The sequence below is a fragment of the Excalfactoria chinensis genome, chromosome 1 (assembly GCF_039878825.1).
Source record: "Excalfactoria chinensis isolate bCotChi1 chromosome 1, bCotChi1.hap2, whole genome shotgun sequence".
Taxonomy (NCBI): Eukaryota; Metazoa; Chordata; class Aves; order Galliformes; family Phasianidae; genus Excalfactoria; species Excalfactoria chinensis.
In genome coordinates this window covers 49,324,728-49,345,622 of record NC_092825.1, presented here as the reverse complement: position 1 = coordinate 49,345,622, position 20,895 = coordinate 49,324,728, and the positions used below count along the sequence as shown (strand labels likewise).

General features: G+C 48.6%; 1 protein-coding gene across 3 annotated transcripts; it reads left to right on the top strand.

Moving 5' to 3' along the window:
* Positions 1-81: 81 nt before the first annotated feature.
* On the top strand, positions 82-20,437 carry TOM1 (target of myb1 membrane trafficking protein). 3 transcript variants are annotated; one of them, XM_072360890.1, is made up of 16 exons: positions 82-184; positions 6,879-6,963; positions 8,512-8,590; positions 8,732-8,881; positions 9,000-9,134; positions 9,435-9,581; positions 10,599-10,715; positions 11,202-11,335; positions 11,997-12,030; positions 12,603-12,711; positions 13,711-13,831; positions 16,517-16,592; positions 17,034-17,093; positions 18,670-18,729; positions 18,934-18,970; positions 19,063-20,436. In XM_072360890.1, exons 1-16 carry the CDS (start codon positions 133-135, stop codon positions 19,209-19,211), a joined length of 1,545 nt encoding a protein of 514 aa, XP_072216991.1. In that variant the 5' UTR covers positions 82-132; the 3' UTR covers positions 19,212-20,436. The 3 variants fall into 3 exon arrangements, with proteins under 3 accessions (XP_072216991.1, XP_072216985.1, XP_072216999.1); XM_072360884.1 differs by having other exon boundaries at positions 17,031-17,093; XM_072360898.1 differs by lacking the exon at positions 17,034-17,093 and having other exon boundaries at positions 19,063-20,437.
* Positions 20,438-20,895: the final 458 nt, after the last annotated feature.

Sequence of the window (20,895 nt, the reverse complement as noted above, 5' to 3'; positions counted from 1 at the left end):
GCACCAAGCGCTGCCCTCAGCCCCGCGGTGGCGCCGGGCGGCGGCCGCTGTCGTCACGGCGAGGCCCGCCCCGGCCCGGCCCGGCGCGCGGTCACGTGAACGGCGGCGGCACAGTCAGCTGATCGCGGCGCGATGGACTTTCTGCTGGGGAACCCCTTCAGCTCCCCGGTGGGGCAGCGTATCGGTGAGTCCCTCGCTCTCCCGCGGCCCCAGCGCGCGTCTCCGCTCCCTCTCCCCCGCGCGCCCCCGGGGGCGCCGGCCTCCGTGCCCGGCCGTCCGTCCGCAGGACCCCTCGCCTGCGAGAAGCGGCGGGTCCCGCCCTCGCGGTGGGACACGGAGGGCGGCGGCCTGTGAGAGAGGAGCTCCGCTGTGACTGACGGGCGCCTTCGACCAATAGAAGACACGCAGCCCGAGGCAGCGCCGTCGGCGGCCCCGCCAGCCAATCCGGGCGCGGAGGGGTCTTGAGGTGGCGAGGCGAAGTTTCCTCTCTTAAAGGGGCCGAGGAGCGGTGTTCCGAGCCACGCCCCCTGGCGGCGCTGAGGCCCGTGATTGGCTCGGGGCCATTCTCGCCTGCACCTCTTGGGGGGCTTCGCGGGAGGAGTGGGTGCCCACCCTGCGGCGGCTGCTGATTGGCTGAGCTCCAGCCACAGCGGCCTATTAGCGCTCTGGGCGGGAAGGCACCTTTTACTACCTGAAGAGGCGGAGCCGTCGGGGGCAGTTAGTGCAGAGCTGGGGCTGCCAGGGCTGGGAACCTCGGGCTGGCCTACAACGAGGTGGTTTGTCTAGTGGGACCCTCATCCAGCAGCACCCAACACGTGGCTGTCCGGCCTGGACTTCCCTGCACAGTGGACTGGGAGCCTTGCTGGCTCTGCCCTGCGCCACAGGATAGAGCCCCAGCTCCAGCAGTGGTAGCAGTGTGGCATCCACTTGGTGACCCTTCAGGCCTGCAGGCATTAAGTGTTTTAGTCGCTGTGCTCAAAACGGGTTGCTGAGCACAGAACAAAATAGCCCAAGAAAGTGGAGCAAAGAGAAAGAAGAAGGCCGTGAGCAGCTACCCTGGTCTCAAAGCAGAGATGCAGTTCTTAAAGTACTAAGAATAAAGATTCTTTTCTTCTCATCTTGTACCATCTAAATGCCTTCAGGTTGTGCTTGAAGAAATGTGGTTGGTGTTTCCTGCTTGATGTCTCCGTCTTGTGCAATTTGGCCGTTTCTTGTTTGTGTGAGATGCAACTGCAGCAAGTTGGGGGCAGGCTGACTTTAACCTTCCCAAACAAGGGAAGGTTTTCAATAAAGAACAGCTCTGCCTGATACGTGATGCCTCCCCAGATGGCAGTCACGTGTTTCATTGAGTTTCCCAGGAGATGCTGTCACCTGCCCTTTCTGATTATCCTAGGAGAGTATCAGATACATTGATGTGGCTGGGTCCAGGCAAACTGAAGTCATCTTTAGGTGTTACGGTGTACTTCATGCTCTCTGAGTCTTCTGAACAGTTTATCTGAGCAGCCAGATATAAGTGGTTTCCTTGCTGGGCTTTACTTCTCTTAAAGAAGGGATTTTCAAGCAACAAACAACAAAGAAGAGGAAGAAAGTGTTTCAAGAGTGTTGTCAAACAGGAGCTTAGAGCCCATAGTACTAGATGTGTGACAGCAGAAAAACCTTAAGGATTGGCCTTGAGTGGGGTTATTGGAGTCCAAAGGGGTGGAGGATTTGCAGTGTGTGAGAATGGGACTGAGGGGTGGAGGACATAAAAAGGGCTGACAGCTGTAAATACGAATGTTTTCTCCTTTTGAACATTGCCTAATGACATCCCGGGGACAAAGATAAATGCTATCTTTCCTTTTTAATTTGAGATGCGAACGAGATTTACCTGAAGTTGTTTGGTAGGTCTGTGGCAGCTGCATACTGAGCCCATGAACCTGATCACCAAACCTGCATGGTGCCTCTGCTTCGGGCTGTCTGCAGAAAGCTGATATTGCATCTTTGTAAATTACTTGGGCAGAGTGATGTATGCCTGATACATCTTATAAAAGCTTTAGATGAAGGGTACGGGATGAAAAGGAAGTGCTCTGATGCACATGGATGTTCTCAAATTCCTTCATTAATGTTAATCTAGCAAGTCCCACTTGTTTTTGCTGAGAAGGAAACGCACACTCAGATAATCTCAGTGATTTCTTAGAAAAAGTATCAGTTGCAGAGGAGTAGGTTTACACCTTTTTATTCCCCGTCCTGAGATTTCATCACAGAATATCCCTTTGTCCTGGTTTTGGGCTGTGATCTCTTTTCCTTAATAAGACGAATACAGCCTTTAAAAAAAATGAAGTACTTCTAACCAAAGGAGAAATTTCTGAAGAGTGTTAAAGCATTGTAGCTTGGATACTACCAATGAAAGGGCAATTCGCTTGGCCTCTACCTAGGAGCTAAAAGAAACATCAGAGTGGGAAACCTACTTTCAAGGAGATGCTCTGATAGTAACAAGGCAGAGTGAGAGAAGAGAGAGGAAATCAACAGTGCTCTTTCCTGAACCCTGAAGTCTGGAATAGCTCGTAATTATGGCAGTACTGAAAGGGAAAGAGAGATTATTTCAGTGAATGAGGGCAGATGGCAAGGGAGAGAAGTAATGAAATGTAATACAGAGATGGAGAGGAGTTCTTTATGTTTGGGATATGGGTTAAGCGTGATAACCAGGCTGGCGAGAGGGAGCAAGTGAGGGAGAGCAGATTGCCTCGGCTCATGGTTGAGGGAGAGCAGCAGATAAAACAGAATGTGCCTCACAGCTATTTAAATCCCTAACCTTCTGCGAGTTGGACTTTGGGAGCTGCTGGGAAGCAGATACCATCTGCTGTTAGTAGCATTCCCCTTTCCTGATGGGTTCCTGCAAGGCAGTGCTTATCAGCAAGGCGCAATCTTGTCTTCTGTGCCGTGAAAGATTTGAAGAGCTCTCTGATCCCTGAGACTTTGAGCTGATTCGCAGGAAAGAATAGTAGGGTAAGTTCAGAGATGCAAATACCCAAAGCATTGTGGCAGATCAAGTAGATGTCCATCACCATTCTTGAATTAGGATGGGAGATATATCTCAGGAGAGCAAGCTGTCCCCTCCATCACAGCAAGGCTGAAGAGGGGAGTCCTGCTTGAGCTGGTATTGAAGTATCCTTGTGGGAAGTGAAAGCATGAGGCTTCTTGAGGTGACTTTCCACAGGATGCTGATTTGGGCCAGGGGATATTACAAACTGAAGGGAGGCTGGGAGAAAGGTTGGATCGCTTTCTGCTGAACCTATGCTGTCTTGTGCAACAAAATGCTGGTGCTCTCAAACACTTGTTGGAATTGGTGAGAATGCTCTGCAAGGAATTTAAAGCCAGCAGGACTGAGTGTCAAAGGCAGTCTGGCAAAGGGCCTGACTTGCAGCAGGGCAGTGGTCAATGACAAGCTACAATAGAGCGTGTGACGGGTGAAGGGTTTCTGAATGCCACCTGGCTTGTTATGGATACTTCAGGCCTTTGAAGGGAAGGAAAAAGAGCTGGATCTGTTTGGTATTACCTGTCTATGGTTCCCATACATTGCTGTGCTGTTGACCATACCACTGGGAATGGCTGCTTGGCCAACCCAGTGGCGGGCCCTCCCCTGACACACAGGAAGAAGCAAGAATCTAGGAAGGAAACAAAGCCATGAAATTCCCACCTGTCACAATGCAAGGTACTACTGCAGTGTATCAGTTCAAGATAATTTCTTATCTTACAGTACCAGATGCATTAATAGTTTACAGTCATCAGAAGTGTGTCAGATGCCGGAAAGGAAGATTCAGTGCTCTGTTTTGACTCACGCCACAGTACTCTGTGATCCTGGGTTGAGGTGGGCAATTTGCAAGGAAGCAAACCAGCATCAGGCAAACCCCAGTGCTGTCACACCCAGGAAGCTGGTGTGGCCACTGAAACAACACGGCTTTGAAGTGGCCCCGCAGAGGGCCTCTCACGTGCTGTATGGTCTCGGTATCAGGCTTTGAAGAAAGCAGCATTTATACACCAGCTGATAACCTCCCTATGAGGCATGCCCAGTGTCAGGCCAGGAGCGGCTCCTAGCAAATAGAATCAAAAGCTGCCTGATAAGCCCTGCCAAGCAGTGCTGAGCGGGCAGCCGGGCCCTGCCTCCTGTCCTCGCTGTTTTTAGAGACCTGTCGGCATCTCAGGCTCAGATTTTAAAAGGGGCAGACAGCTCATGTGCTAATTACAGCTCATGAAACGGGGCCAGCCGCTCTGATCTCTCACGTGGCTAATGAATATACTTTGTTTCCTTTCTTTCTGCAAGCTTCAGTAAAAGGGTAAAGTTCAGGATTTTCAGAGAACATTCAACATATCTTATTAGTCTTGGGCAGTCCCTCAGTACTTGGGAGCAAGGATTTAGAAGGCATTAGCTTCAGCCCTCCCACGGCCAGAGAGGCTGGGCCTTAATCTTAGCAGACAGATTCAAAGCAGTCGCCTTCCTTTTTTCCTTATGCCCCAATTCTGCTATTCCAGCTGCACGTTTTCTAACTTCACATTGTATTTACGGCAGGTTTGATGCTTTCCTGCAGCTTTTCACCCATCAGCCTCAGAAAGGAGGTTGACTGTGGCAGGATCACTGCTCCACTGTGGGGTGACTGCAGGCTGTGTTATGTCACCTCTGAGGAATCCCCACTTTCCATACCGGCCAGCCAGGTGAAGGAGCGCGCATGGTTTGTTTGCATTCCTTTCTGGACAGCAAACCTGCTTCCCAACTTTGGCAGGGCGAGCACATTTGGAAGAAAAGGGGACAAGAAAGCAGGTTGCAGAGTGGTGCCAAGCACAGGGAAGCAAGAGAGGGGTGTTGGCAGACTCAGTTCACATTTGTGTAAGGCAGAAATGAAGATGAGGAGGCTTGGGGAGAATTTTGAACAGCAGACGCTTGATGTTTAAGTTCTGTTTTTCTTTCATCCCTGGTTTCTTCTGTAGCTTAGAACTTCCCAGCAGTCTTAACTCTATTCCCAAGCTGTGTTTTTTCCTTTCCGTGTGCTGTGTCTTTTTTCAGGGCAGAGTAAGGTGAATGTGGACTTCCTTTTGGTAGAAAAAAAGGCCAAGAGATTGATTTGTTGGTTTCGCTGCCAGAGGCAACAAGCAGTACATAGAAACTTCTGGATAGGCTGGGACTTAAACCAAGGTGTGTTCTGATCAGGAGGTGACCGTCAGCATGGAGGGGAGCAGCAATGAAGTGTGGCTTCATGACCAAGTGCACCAAATCCATCATGTCAGCCTGAACTGCAGTCTAGCCACCAGCAGGGCCAACTCTGTGGTGTCCCAGTGCTAGAGAGAATAATTGGAAAGGTTTAAAAGCATTAAGAATGTTCTGCCACTCTGCCATTCTTTGCCCTCTTCCATCAGGTTGTGTCCACAATGTAATCAACCCAGTCCCAGTGTAATCAGTAGGTTTTGCAGCCAACAGAAAAGGTGGCAGCTGGATATTGGTAAGATTCGGGCAGGTAGCTTCATGCCGTGGTGTGCAACCTGTGGGAGGGATGTGTACAAGAGAGGGTGTATTGCATAGTGCTGTGAATAACTCTCTTACTGATCCTTAAAAAACAGGGCATCCCAAAACATGATGGATATGCTTACCCAGGCAGGAGTCAGAAAACTTATTCCAATGTTATGGCCCCTATCTTATTACCACTTGCATGAGCAAGCATTTCATTTTAGTCCCACAGAGGGATCGTTAGCTATTTGGGTTGCAGAGGAGGCTCCCTCTGAAGGGCAGAGGACCCACAACAGCAAGGGCCAGCTCCAGATTATGTGGTGACAGCAGTTCTGAAAATGCAGGCACTCCTCTAAGTAAGTATTTAAGTAAGCTGGTCCCTGTAAGGAAGCTGGGTCCCGATTCTCCTGGAGAGCACTTGATAGGTGCTGAACTGGTCTGGCTAGTTTTATTTGCCTCGCTCCACTACTAAATCAGGCATCTTATGGGATGGGAATGGAAAGAAGGTTCCCTTGCACTATTTGCTATCTGCTGTACCTCTGCATTTCCTCGTGGTCTAGAGAGTGTCTGGTTCTGCCTACCCACTGGCAGTTGTTTCCCCCACTCACTGGTGGTGACCCCTAAAGGCATCACTCAGCCAGTGTGGTTGGGGTGAGACGCAGCTGATTACAGGGTGGAGGCACTGTTGATCTCACTAATAGTTGCGTGTTGCCCAAATCTCTGCCTTGAATAACATCAAGGCTGACTGAGGAATTCCTAATTAAAGGGGACACAATAAAAGCTGGAACGTGACTTCAGTCCTCAGTCCTTGTCTGTCGATACTCCCCCAGAGACCAGAAATTCAGGCAAGAGATGCAAATTTTAAACAAGCCCTCCTGTTTTGTTTTGTTTTGTTTTTATGTTTTGTTTGCTTATTTGTTTTTATAGGACCTGTAAAAATCTTGGGACTAATTCATTTCCTTAATTTGATGCAAATAAAAGCAATGCCAATGACATTAGATCCACGTCAGCACGAGCAGGCCAAACTCTTGGTTTCCTTTGCTGGCTCTGCAACAACAAAGCAAATAATCCCCCTTTTCTTCAGTTGTGCCGCTGAAGTCATTTGCTCTCCACTGAGGCCCTCTCCCTTTGTGTGTAGGACACCAGAGATCATGCAGTGCGTGTTTGTGAGTTTGCAGCATGCGTGATGTGGGCAAAGCTGCGCAACTGCCCATCCCAACACCAGCCAGCAATGTGCTTTGTGGTGGTGACACCTAGTGGGAAGCACTTGGCGGCTCAGACTTTGCAGCTTGATTCATGTCGTTAAATGTTATGATAGAATCCAGGGTCACAGCTGAAGAGAAGCCCATGAAAGTGCCTAGGCCTTTTTTAGCTTTGTGCTGTCTTGGTTTCTGTTTTCCAGAGAGAGCTACTGATGGATCCTTGCGGGGTGAGGACTGGTCTCTCAACATGGAGATCTGCGACATCATTAATGAGACTGAAGAAGGGTAAGGGGGCTGCCAAAGGTTCTCATCCAGCAGCAGGTCGCAGCGCACTTCCTGTAACACTACATCCCTACACTACAGTGGTAGCATACTGGGCTGGGCTGCCCAGTAGTCCCCTAGATGAGACTGCTGGGACATCTAGAGACAGAGAAGAGCTTTCAGAACATCGGTTAGATGTTTCCTTGTGATCTTCATGAGCACAAGGAGCCATTCAAACAGGCCTTCAGCATCCCCTGAGAAATCTTGATTCAAGCCAGGCTGCCTCCCATCTCCCAGAGACACATTTGCAATTCTTTTGCTTTGATTTATTCATCTTCCTTATCTCTCTCTCTCCACTGGGAATGTAAAATTCTTCAGGCCAATGACTGAGGAGAGAAGAAAATCTCAGGCAAGTCCTGCTGGGGTTATGTTCTCAGTTATTTTCGTATACAGTCACTCTGACATGCACAAATGTGGGCATTCCCCCCTGAGAAGGGATGTTAGAAATCTGCCAAACATGTAAACTCTGGAGCTGGGGATTTGCCAGTGAATCCTAGGGGGTCTGCTCTATCTCACAGTGGAGACGTCAAGAACAGCGTGTAAAAAAGAAGGTGATACATGGAATGAAAAATGTAGATTTCACTCCTGCTGTCCCACCACACAGGGAGGCTGATAGGTAGCAAGCTCAGTTTGAAACTTCACAGTTGTGCGGAAACAAAGTCAAACGTCTTTTCTCACAGATCTGTCACCCCTTCTTTTCCAGCCCTCCTCTCCCCATGGTACAAATATGCCTGTCTTTGACAACAGTTCTCAGTCCCAAGCTGTTACCACTTTGTGTTTCATTTCTGGGCTGTTGCTAACACAGCTGTCTCTCCCATTCTCCTGCTAATGCCCATCCATTGCAGCTTTGCTGCCCTATGGACCCCCAGATGTTTCCTCATTATCTTGGTGCCTCCATCTCACTCTTCCAGCACTGCCACTCTTACAGCCCAGCCTCTCTTCCCCTGCTCTACTGGAGTATGTTAGTCCTTTTGTGTCCTCTCACAAGACCACAGTGACCCTGCTATGCTGCCATATATGCAAGATTTTGCCACTGCATCTCCCAAACTTCTTTTTATCCTCATTTCCTCCAGGGAAAGTTGTAACAGTTTCTTTCTAAACATTACAAGGATTGCTTCTTCTCCGTCTCTCTTTCTTACTTCTACCCTTTGCAAAGCTTTTTGTGATCTTGTCTGCATTGTCACTGCCATGGGATTTTGCTTTACCCCAAACAGTACATTTCTGGTGTTGCTTTTACTCTCTATTTTGTCTGTACACCTTGGATTGTTGCAAACATCAGCACAGAAGCCTCCAGTTTCTGCACCAACACTCAGCAGCAGGACTTAGCACCTCCTACAGAACTACAGGCAAAAACTGCTTTATCAGTCATTGCTTCAAGATGCACTGAAAATGTGATGGGGAAGATCACCCCTTGAGTGCATGACTCTGGATGTCAGTGGTTGTTTTGTTTTGCTTCTGTCTAGGTGAGTCTCACCCTTCTGATGATCTTTCTCCATTTGTTTTTTCCTGCAGGCCCAAAGATGCCTTCCGAGCCATAAAGAAGAGAATTGTAGGGAATAAGAATTTCCACGAAGTTATGCTGGCTTTGACGGTGAGTGATCACAATTTCTTAGCTCTGTGATTCTTGCTGTGAAGCTGAGTGCCCGAGTGCAAAAACATGGGCACCAAAAGACAACAAGGCTAATTCATGCAGGCAGAGAAGACTGTAGCTAATGCTTCTTTGCCTTCGAAGGTCTTGGAGACATGTGTCAAAAACTGTGGCCATCGCTTCCATATCCTTGTAGCCAGCCAGGACTTTGTAGAAAGCGTCCTGGTGAGAACAATCCTGCCGAAGAATAACCCACCTGCCATAGTACACGACAAGGTGCTGACCCTCATCCAGGTGAGCCAAAGAGTGAGCATCTGCACCAGAGGAGGGACCATTTCTCTTGTGGTATTTGTATATCATGTAGTATAAATTATGTAAATGATGATGTGAATGGTTATCTCCTTCTCCCTAGTCCTGGGCGGATGCTTTCCGCAGCTCACCGGACTTAACTGGTGTTGTTGCTGTCTATGAAGACCTCAGACGGAAAGGCCTTGAGTTTCCCATGACTGATCTGGACATGCTGTCTCCCATCCACACACCACGAAGGGTAATGAGGCATTTCTGAGGGGGTGGGAGGCATTCTGCTCTGAGGGTGCTATAGTAGCTCTGGGTTGCTGTTAGAGGAAGTGGGAAGTGAGAAGCTGCAGGAGGGTCTCTTTGCAAGGCTGTGGTGGACAAAGTGCCTTAAAGCTTTGGGGTAAGTGCTTTGAGAGAGGTGAAGTAGAGAAGTTGGAAGACTTATTAAAAGCAGATGGGGACTTGGCATCAACACTTCTTTCATAATTGCACTATTCTGTCTGCTGTGAGTGTCTTACATCTCTGCTGTTGTTCCTATCTCCGTCCATAGTCTGTGTATAGCTCCAAATCCCAGTCTGGACAGAACTCACCTGCAGTCAACTCCCCTCAGCAGATGGAGTCCATCCTCCACCCTGTCACCTTGCCTTCTGGGAGAGACACATCCAGCAGTGCACCCATTACACCCACACAAGAGCAGGTGAGTTGGACACATACCCTTTGCTGCTGCTGGCTGTCTCTCCACTTGGGGTCTGTTTCACAAATGTTGTTCTGAGACTGCTGTCCTGCTCCTTCCTCAGCCTGGGTCCTTAAGAAGGAGCTGTTCCAAAGCATCATTCTTCAGGGATTTTCTAGAGCTCCATCATGGTCACAGTAATGAACTGGGATACCACAAACACAGAGTGATTACGCTTCCCTAAGAAAGGGCTGCTTGTAGCTACTGGGAGGATCTCCAGGCTGTAGGGAAGCAAGGAGCTGAGATCTACAGGCTTTGGGCAAGGTTTTTGTAGTGCAGTGGAGCAGAATTTTGCTTTGTAGATGCCTCTGTACCATCTTTGTTTATCTTGCCTAACAATTGACTCCATGTGAGTCAGTCCTAACTGGCTATGCAGCTTACAGAGACCAGGGCTTTCTCAGTTGTTTCCTCATCCTCTTTTCTCCTTTCTTACCCTGACTTAAGACACCAAGTTCAGCATTAATTCTCCAGCTCCTAGTAGATTGCATCCCCTTGCAGAACAAAGGCTGAGAACTCATCTCGAGGAGCTCATTAGTAGTCTCTGAAACCAGAGAGAAAACCTTCAACTGCACTCTTAGCCCAGACTCACCTTCTGAATGGGAATTCATTTTTTTCCCCTCTTCTGCTGCCTTTGAAATGAAATCATTTGAGTGGCTGCCACAGAGAAGCTGCTAGCTGGGGAGAGATTGAATCCTAACAGCAGCCTTTGCTGGTTATTAAAAATCAAGGTTAGGTATAGTGGCAAAGGTCCCCAGTGAGAGCCTGGCATCTTTTACCGGCGAATGAATTTGATGGTAAGTAATGAGGCTTCCTTCTGCTGAGAGCTCCTGGGAACCAAACTGAGCAGTGACAAATGAGTTCTCCAGTGGCTTTTCCCTTCAGCTTTGTGAATGCATCCACACTATGTGCTGTCCTTCACAGCTACCTCAGCTATCCCCCATCCTTCACAGGGTAAGCAGTTACTTTCCCTCCCTTCTGCAGATCAAGAAGCTGCGCAGTGAGCTGGAAGTGGTGAATGGGAATGTGAAGGTCATGTCAGAGATGCTGACAGAGCTGGTGCCATCCCAGGCTGAGACTTCTGACTTGGAACTGCTGCAAGTAAGGAATACAAGGCAGCTACTAGTGGGATAGAGGGCTGGCACATGGAGCTCAATTTAGCAATGAGTTGATGAACTGAGATGTACATGCCAGGCATGGCGAATAATTGCACTAGAACAATTCAGTGTGGGACTTATTAGGAACTGATGGGATAAGGGAGACATGGGGGTTGAGGAGTTTAAGTGACTAAGGGAATTTGCCCTGTTGAGGCTGGAATAATCTCATGTGAGGACCTGAAATCCCTGAGGGCCTTTATTTCTGAATAATATGTTAAGCAAGTGGTATGCAATTATTGCAGGGACAGAGAAAACTAGTAACTATAAATCCCAGACTTGGTTTATTTCTTGTACCAACTTCTGTTCCTACTCTACACTTGCTGATAGACTCCATTAGGCTCTGGAGTCTGTCTGTTGCATTCAGACTTCCAAATCTGCAAGTGCTCAGCCTTAGCCTGACCTTTGTGGTAACTTTTCTTGCTATGAACAGGAGCTGAATCGGACATGCAGAGCCATGCAGCAGCGTGTACTAGAGCTGATTCCCCGTGTCCAGCATGAGCAGCTCACTGAGGAGCTACTCCTCATCAATGACAACCTCAACAACGTGTTTCTGCGCCATGAAAGGTACCTCTCTCCTCCCTGATCTAATCTTCCACAAGAGTTGACTGCCCTTTGATAGTCTATCCCACCTTTTGATCTGCCTGTGAATGTAATGGTCAAGGTGTGTCAACCTGTATTACCCATTGTAGAAAGAAGAGCTGGTCCTCAGATCTTGTTGACTTATCCATGGCCCTTCAATACATTGTAGCTGATAAAATATAAACATTACCCAGAAGAAGAAAGGGACTGTGTGAAAAGAGCTGGCTTTCTAGCTCTGAGGCAGACAGACACAGTAAGGACTTGGCTATGTAAAATCTCTACCTTCTTTTGTCTTCCATTTCACCAAACTCATCTCTGCTACTAGGGTAAAGAGAATTTGATCTCCTCTGTCTGTCTGGGAGAGCTAGGTTTGAACCATTTTCATTAGAAGTAGCTTTGAAGTTTCACAAGAAGCTTCCTTATGTCACATCTTTGGAGACATGTCTTTGGAGACATCAACTCTGAGGGCCCCTTTTTGGTGTCTTCTGTGCAGGGGAGAAATTGGGCCCTGAACGTGGTCCCCCTTTCCTAGTATGTAGGAAGGGGCAGGTTATGCCAGGCCTTACTAAGAAATCTCTTGGTCTGTGCGTGAATTAGTATATGCTACTGAAATGCATCCTGTTTCATCCTGTCATCTTCCTTGCAGGTTTGAACGTGTTCGGACAGGACAGCCTGTTAAGGTAATTTAAAGCTACTGCCTTTTGTATGGCTCAGTTTGCATCCTGCACAACCTGTGATGTCCCACTGAGTTGAAAAGAGATTCGGACTTGTCCCACTTGCAAGCTATAGGTTTTTCTCTCCCAGCCCAGGCACACCAGACCTCACCAGTGTGTAGGACACTCCATTTTGCATCGCTAGACTTTCCTTTCCTAGTAGTAGTCCCCTTCCCCTCACCCGAAGAATAAGGACAGACTAGTAGTAGATGTGGTTTCTGGGTTTTGAGCATTAAAAGGAACATTTCTCAAATGACCCTCCTTGTATCATCACTGGCCTTCTGTCTGAGCCAGCACTTAACCTACTGACACCCCAGCAGAGCTGGGACTTGGGTACCAAGATGTATTCTGTCCTATTCCCAGCCAGTTCTCTCATCACTGTCCCACTTCTTCCAAGAACTGGCTCGCCACTTGATATCTTTCATTGGGTACAGTAGGTCTTCCTTTTTCAGTGTTAATAAGCTAGGACTGGGGAGTCAAAGTGTTCGAGCCTCACAAATTCTTCACTATCTATCTTCCTTTTTTTTTTTTCTCCAAAGGCACCAAGTGAGGCAGAGAATAACTTGATTGATCTGAGACCCAGCACTCCCTCTGCAGTGAGACAACCTGAAGTCACCAACAACCTCTCCTCTCAGCTGGCTGGAATGAGTATGTTGCCACGCAGTATTCTCCTCGGTCTTTCTCCTGTGCTGCTATAAGAAACCTGTAATGCGCTTCAGTCACCAACCAAAATATTTTAGCCATATTCATAAAGTAGCCTAGACAGTATATATTGTCAACTAATAAGCTAATGAAGAAACCTGTGCATGCCAAGAGACGCAAGCACGTCTCAACATGAATGCCTCAGATGGTGCAGGAGGTGGACCTTTTTGTGGAAGGATCTCAGTGCTAGGATGTGGCTAAGCGCTGAGCTTTCCATCAGGGGGGTAGAGGGGAGAAATTTGCTCTCCCTCCTGTCCCTAGCAGCAGTGCGGTTCTTTCTCTTACCATGTGGTGTGAGGCTGACACCAAGGTCTTGAAGAAGAAAAGCCACTGAGCTGTACTGCAAAAGCAGCTGTGAGTATTTTGGGCTCAGGACCCAGATCTTGACAGGCTGTCAGAAAACCTGAGGGATCCTGAGGAGTATCCAGGACATACCAACAGTCTACAAAGTCATTCCTGAAGCTCACACTGACTGTGAGCACACTCAGTACAACTTGGATGCAGTTGAGGAAAACTAACAATACTGTATTTACAAACAAGCTAGTGGAAGTATTTTTCAAGTCAGAGTTTTTCAGGTGATGCTTAATTCCTGAAAATCTACTCTAGTGGATAACACAGATTATCCTCTTCAACAAGTTATGGAACAATTCCCTGTGTTAAATGATCAGGAACATCTGCCCTTCAGAATAAGTGCAGTAAATTGCTGCTGCTGCTGCCAGAGACTGAGCTAAAAATATTTGCTGAGTAGGAGAAGAAACTGATTCTGTCATATCACCCATGACACTGATACACTGATACTCTGCTGCTTCTGAGGGGCAGAATCGATTAGTGGGCTTGGAGCAGTTTAACCTGTTTGAATGTTAGCCTTCCACTTAGCACCTCCAAGCGCATGGCCCTCCATTCATGTCTCCATGCTGCTTGCTCACTCTCTTTTCTCTCCTATAGCCCTGGGCTCGAGGAGTGTGAGTGCAGGGCTGCACTCCCTCGACACCTCTGGCAAGCTGGAGGAAGAGTTCGACATGTTTGCTGTGACCCGTGGCAGCTCGTTGGCTGAGCAACGCAGAGAGTGAGTGTAGTAGCCCCTCTGTCCTTGCCTTCTTCTGAGTGGGGAGGTTGCAGGGGAGTTGGGACCATGATCCCAGCCGGCAACAGTTGGTGGGAGGCAGTAGGGTGCAACAAAAAGGCACTCTTCCCACACACAGTGTTTGTAGGGTGTCTTTCCCAGTTATTCTCCCTTGCTGCCATTGTCCCTCCTTCACAGTGTTCTCCTGGTCAAGGGGAAAAGAAAGCAGTCTCTGTGTACACATCAGTCACCAATGGGCAGTGCTGTGCTGTATGTGCTGTTGAGGCTCAGTGTCAGAGGTGAAGGTGCAGAATGGGAGGACTGGCTCAGTTTTCTTGTCTATCTCTGAAATCATGAGTTGCTCTGTGCATTGACTGGGCTGATATTGAACTTAGTTATCACTGAATATCAGTGATAGCTGCTAAGTGCAGGAAGTGCACAATCCATTGTGGTTTGCAAGGCAGGGCATTGATATAGGTCTCAGTTTCCCTGTTGGTAAGTGGGACTGGTTTTTCTTCCTCTGTAGTGTGGTTAAGATCTCCTGATGTAAAGCAGTATGAGTTGGATCTCGTAGTACTGCCTACACACTATCTACAATGAAGAAGTCTCTTCTCTTCTGCAAAGAGTGAATTTTCTGAGTCCTTTAACTGGAAAGAGCCAACAAGAGCTGTACTGACTGGATCCTTTTGACTTAACAAACTTGACAATCATACTCTGTTTCACCTGTCAGAATCAACCAGTGTTCTTCATAGGTTACCAAGCAGTAGAATCCATAGGCTCGTATCTGCTTCCAGCCTTCAGAGACCTGTGCTCCTGATCTCCATCCACTAGAGTGCCTTTCTCTGCAGCTGGACAGTGGCAAGTTAACATCTCTTAAAGATGTCTGCTTTCACTCCCTTTCCTCAGTCTGCATCTAGTAACCCATGGGCAGCACATGATGTACTCCTGGTCATCTTGTCCAAGCACTGAGCTCCACAAGCTGATAGCCCTTGCAGGTCTTGCTAGGAAGGGATTCTGCTCCTGCCTTGTTGACTGTCCTCTGTACTGTCTCTGGTCTACACCGCCTTTCAGGGCACAATAGGGCTATGAGCACACTAGGCTGTTGGGAAGCAGTGACTGAACACACACAGCTGTTTTGGGCTCAGCCTGAACATGACTGCCAACAATTGCAGCTCTGAACCACTTTAGTCAGGACTGTGAACCTATGTGCAGAGTCCCTCAGGATGTATGAGACTGCTGCATGGAAGGTACTCCCAACACATTGCAGGGTGTGATGCCTCAGGATGGGACAGAAACACTGGTGCCAACAGCCCCTCTGAAACCCAAGCTGCTGGTATGTGCTCAGTGCTAGAGGCTGAGGAACAGTTGGGCAGGGGTGGAATCATATCCTCTCCAATGTGGCGCAATCCTTAACGGACTGAGGCTTGTGATCTTTGCGGTAATGAGGCGTCTTCTATTTATTCCTCACTGCCCTCCATCTGCTTGCACTTGCAGCCCTGCTAGGTAGTCTCTATTCTCACTGGCTCAGGTTTCCCATTTCACTCAGCACTCTCTGCTCTCAGTATCTCCCTCTCCCTGAACAAACCCACATCTCTGCTGCTTCCAGGCAGGATGTGCTGGCAGGAGACACAAGCAAGGCAGCTAAGGTCTGTTCCTGACTCCTGATGCTTCATGGGTGTCTCAGCGAAGCAGTGCTTGAAACACCTCAAGCCTTTCCTACCATTCTTCCTCATCAGTGGCATGATAGCAGTGCTGTACTTCATCATTGATGCCATTGTCCACAGTGGCCCCTTCACTGATGAGCACTTTTTTGAGAAGTTTGATCGACGGTGGCCCAAGCCCTCAGCCCCCAACAAAAATTGCTCCACGTGATGATCTACAGCTGCAAGAAGGGGCCTGGCTGGAGGGGAAACCTGTGGAGAGCTTCTGGGAGAGACTTCATTCTCCTAGCATGGATGGATTGTTTTCCCCAGCCTGCATGGATCAGATGGTGAAGCGTGGCATTAGTGTGTGTGTTAGCAGCCTGGAGGGGACATAGAAATGGGATAAGGGAGATGCTGGGTGGGACTTGTCTGTGTGTAGAAAAAGGTTGCTGCAATGGGACGTTTGGAGACTCTGAAGCAACACCAGGCTTTTCTGATCATCCAGCTTTACCTCCTACGTGGTATAAGCCTGTGAGTCTCTGCCACCATCTTGAGTGGTGTTGGCTAGAGATAGGATTTTGAGATGTGTTTCTGCTGTGAAGATGTGTGAGTAATACAGGGGCTTTGTTGCTCAAATTCATTCTATAGCAACTGTAATCTACTGTGCAGGCTGTTAGTTATCTTTCTTCTATAGTCAAGCCCAGGGAAGATCAGTGTCATGTTAAATGCACCTAGCTCTGTAAGACTGAGTTCTAGTCTTCTGGACAGTTGTTTTTAGGTGATGCCTTGTCATCCCCTTGTCAAGTGCCAGAGCTGTCCTCTGGTATCCATAGTAATTTTGCAGTCAGTGGATTAGTCTGTTTTATGGTGGGTTGCATTCTTCTTCAGTAGGAGTTCTGTACACCTTTCTAGAAGCTCTTGGGAGGAGAATGGTGAGAGATGAAAAGCTGTGCAGTCAGCAGCCCTGAGTATATATTTAGAACTTCCCAGTCTTCACTCACAGACATTATATCAACCCGTGTGTTATCTAACTTCATGCTTTCAGGGTAAAGTACGAAGATCCCCAAGCCGCCAAAGGACTTGCTGGTGCCCTGGATGCCCGACAGCAGAACACAGGAGCGGTAAGTGGCTACAGAGCCTTTAATGTGGGACCAGAAGTGGGAGTATCCTCCTTGCTCACCAACACAGTGAACATGCTGTCCTTTTGGGAAAAAAAAAAGTCAAGCATTTAACATGACTGATGATAACTCCTAGGCTCTACCAACCTGCATTTACTATCTGGACTCTATACCTCATTATTTACCACCCAGAGATAGGGAAATGTGACAAATCTGAACTTGACTCAGATATAGGATGGCCTCCTTACATCTGCAGGAAATAACCACTTGGAAATAGGGTTTATTACATTTCAGCTTTCCGAGACCATTTGCCTCCTCTCTGCAATCAGAGAAGTGGGCCACCAGTAACAGTGTGCGCTTTCCACTACCCTAAACCTACTGCCTCCCTTTTCCCTGACATTCTGCAACAGCAGCGTTCAGTACAGACTCTCTCTTGACCAGGAGGAGTCTAGTGCCTCCAGTGATGGAGCCCAGCTGACTAACTGGATGATGCGGCAAGGAATGGTGAGATCGTGGAGCACCAGTAGGGAGAAAGGAGGCTGGGGCTGCTGGGTTGCAGGTGGCACTTGGCACGGCATGTGTGGATGCACTGCAGACATCAGGAGAGACTGCAAACTGAAATAGAGCAACCCTGCTCTGGGCCAGTTATGGAGACCAGGGTTGGGAAGGAAGTAAGCAGTGTCAGTCCTTCCTCAAACATGTCATTAGAGAAAAATTCCTGAAGTTCTGAGGCCAAAAAGAGCATGTGCCACAAAGACTGGCCTGTAACAGGGTGAATATCTGAGTCAAAGACATGAAACAGTGGTGTAGGGAAGGCCGCAGCTGTTCATTCCCTTTGCAGCTTCTCCTGCCTAGCATGAGCTGCCGCATTTGGAAGAGAACATATCTGGCTTTTATCACATTGGAGGCCTTCTCCTGAAGATAAAGTGTTCGAGCTTTCAGATTTGGTCTTTTGGCAGAAGGAATTCCTGCATTTGCATCCCTTCAGGCATGCTGAGGTTTTGACACTGTCCCAGATGCAAAGTTTGCTAGCCTTTCTTCTTAAAATGAGCACTGCCTAGACTAATGTCTTCTTAGGAAGTTTCCCCACATGCTGTCCTGTTGGCTTGTATGCACTACCCGGAGAGGAACTTCACTTTGAAACTTCCCTAATTTTACACATCCTCTTCCATCCCCACTCATACATCTGCCCACTGTGGTAACTATCTGAACTTGCTACCTGGTTTGGGGAAGTCTGCCCGTCCTTGGTGAGAAAGGGTTGCTTTTTCTCTTGGTTTGGCTGTTTTCTGAGGGTGAGGGAGTAATTCACATGAGACTAAGAAATAAGTTCCTACAAATACCCTCTGGCGCTTCTGCTTGTGAAGCTTCTTGCTGCTCAGCTTTGTTTAGGAGCTCATGACTGGAGATAAAGGATCTGGGGTTTGAATTGGTCTTGGTTTCCATCAAGGATATCTCTGTCCATTCAAAAGGTGTCTCTCTGCTTCTTAAATTGGCCAGAGATATAAAGTCTTATGTATTAACCTCTTCCCTACTGTAAGAGATTTACTTTAATTTTCATTAAGATTTAATTGTAGAGGACTGTCTTTGATTGATTTGTGTCTGTAGTTTGGTGTGATGTCAAATACCTCCTTGCTCCATGATCCTACCAGGGAATCACTTCTTGGCCTTTCTCCCTCCATACGGCATCAAACATTTGTTATCTTAAGCATCACAGACATTGATATCAGACTGTAACTGCTTTGTGGAAGGGAGGAGGTGTGGGGTAAAGCACATCCCCTGTTCTCTGGCTTCCCCACACGAGCAGCCAATTGTGGGTCCTTACTAAAGCCTCATCTTTTGCTAATACTCCAAAGTCAATTGCCAAACCCCAGATGCTTTTAATGTCATGTATCCTGGAAGCTATGCATGTCTGGGTGTGGATGGGGCAGAGGAAGGAGGTGAACCATTGGCAGCTGGGAGAGCTTTGCAATGGCAGTGATGGGATTTTGAAGGGCTTGAACTGACTGAGTGACGGGGCAAGAGAGTTAGATTTTGGGTTGGGTTTCAAGAACATTCTCTCAGCCTCTTTCCTCTGTCCCAGGTGCCAGTTCCCCAGGCAAATTTCATGGAAGACATAGAAAAGTGGCTGTCTACTGACGTGGTAAGTGAAGGGCTGCTTAGCAGAAGCAGCGGTGCTGTCAGAGCTGCCTGTGAGGTTGCATTTTGGGCTGTGTACAACAGCGCTGGCACTGCTGTGTGTGTGGTGCTGGCTACTTGGAAGGAGCAGGTCAGGAAAAGCTGAGGACACAGGATCTGGGCTACCGTATCAGTATAAAAAGCCTCTAATCACGCCCTTCTCCTCCAGGGAGAGTCAGACGATGGAAAAGGTGTCACCAGCGAAGGTAAGAGTCACCAGCAAACTGCTTTTCCAGCTGGCAGCACTTCGACTTTTCCACAACCTCCTTTCCTTGCTAATGCTCTGCTTTTAACCCAGAGTTTGACAAGTTTCTGGAAGAACGAGCAAAAGTTGCAGACCGACTGCCCACTTTGTCCAGCTCTTCAGCAGGGACGTCCGTCTCCCCTGCTGCTGCCAGCCGTCATCAGAAGCAAGCAAAAGAAGACGATGCTATGTTTGCCTTGTGAAAGCAACTGACTGGTGTGCTGTGGAGCAAGAGGCTGTGTGTGCTGTTTCGCTCGCCTCCAACCAGGGGCCAGCAGGGGAAGGACTCTGTCCCCTTCCTCCACTCTCTTCCTGTTTTCTTTTTGAGTTGTTTTTATTTTAAAGCTGCTTTCAGATTTCAGATAATCATTGTTGTGTTCAGGGATGTCACACGGTTAGGCTTGTGAAGAGGGTTTTCAAAGCTGCTAGAGAACATGGCAGTTCAGTGGGCGGCTTTTTTGGTATGGTGTGGGTAAAGCAGAAACTCCCCATCCTCCTCTCCAGTGAGTCAATCAGAGATCTTGCCCAAGAAAGAGGAGAGCCTGCAGCATGCTGCTGAAATCATGCCTGCCTGCCTCCTTCCTAGCTCTGTCTCTAGAGTGGGCCTCCAGCCCTCTGTCTACCGCTGTTAGCCTGGAAAGCAAAGAGGGTACCACACGCTACAGGTGGCAGAGGAAAAACACTAAAGGTAGTTGAGCCCTATTGCTCTAGTTTTTCTTGCACAAGTGCTTGTGGTTTGCAGCACCTCATTCACAAACCCTTCTCTTCCTTTCCCACCCACAGTCCTTGTTTCCATTGCATGCCAGTCAGTTACCAAAGCCCCTGGCAGCACGCAGGCCTTGAGCTGCAAGTGGTACGCAGCCTGCAGGCTGAAGGGGCTGTCTGCTGTGGGTTAGGATGTGCCTTCAGCAAACCCTTTGCAGTTAATTTAATTCCCCCATTACTATCCTTTCCTTCCTTCTTTCCCCAGTATGACCCTGCCTCCATCTTGCTTCCACTGATGCCTTCCACCACATGTCACTGTGGTGCAGGGAGGATCTCTTAGCCTCAGATCCAGCCAACAGCTGCTGACTCCCTGTGTGCCGTGGCAGAGAGCTGTGTTCCCTAAAGCAGGAGGCCCTCATAGGGACTGTTACACTGGTGGGAGCGTGCTGTTGCTGGGAGAGCTTGTTCAGGCTGGTGAGCGCAAGAGGGGAAGTGAGACATCAGTCATCTCGCAACAGCAAAGCAGCCCTACAGCAGCCGCGAGTGACTTGCACATGGGGGAGAAAGCCCTTCTGAGCAAACCACACACAGTGCCTGATCCTGTATGGCAGCTGGGGAGATGGGTGCTGAGCCTGGGGCTCCTGCTCATGGGATTTCCTGTTGAATGTGGGAGAGTTGCCTTTTTTATTGCACATTAAAGGAGCAAACTCTTGAACCTCCGCTGAAGGAATGTGTGTGTTCTCTGTGCCCGAGTGGGGAAGGGAGAAGAGGAATGCAGCCATGTGGCCACATTTGCTCTCCAAGTGAGGGCACAGTGGTACTGAGAGGAGGCATGGCATGGGGCTGAGGGTGCTGGGAGTCAAGACAGGTGCTGGCTCCTGGGGAGGTGGCTCCAACCCATCCCAAAATAGCAAGAGAGTGAGCTACCTTCCCCCACCCCCTGTCTGCCTTGTGACCAGACCCAGATGCACATCTCAATCCATAAATCACTCAAAGACATGTAAGAAACAGTTGCTCTGAAAGGGCTCTGTGGTATCAGCAGCGTGTCCTCAGCTGCCCCTTTGCCATCTCCTGGTGTCAGACTGGCTAGGAGCTTGGAAAAGCCTCCTTAGTGGTGGAGTCCCATCCCTGGAGGTGTTCCAGAACCGTGTGGATGCGGCACTGAGGGATGTGGTCAGTGGG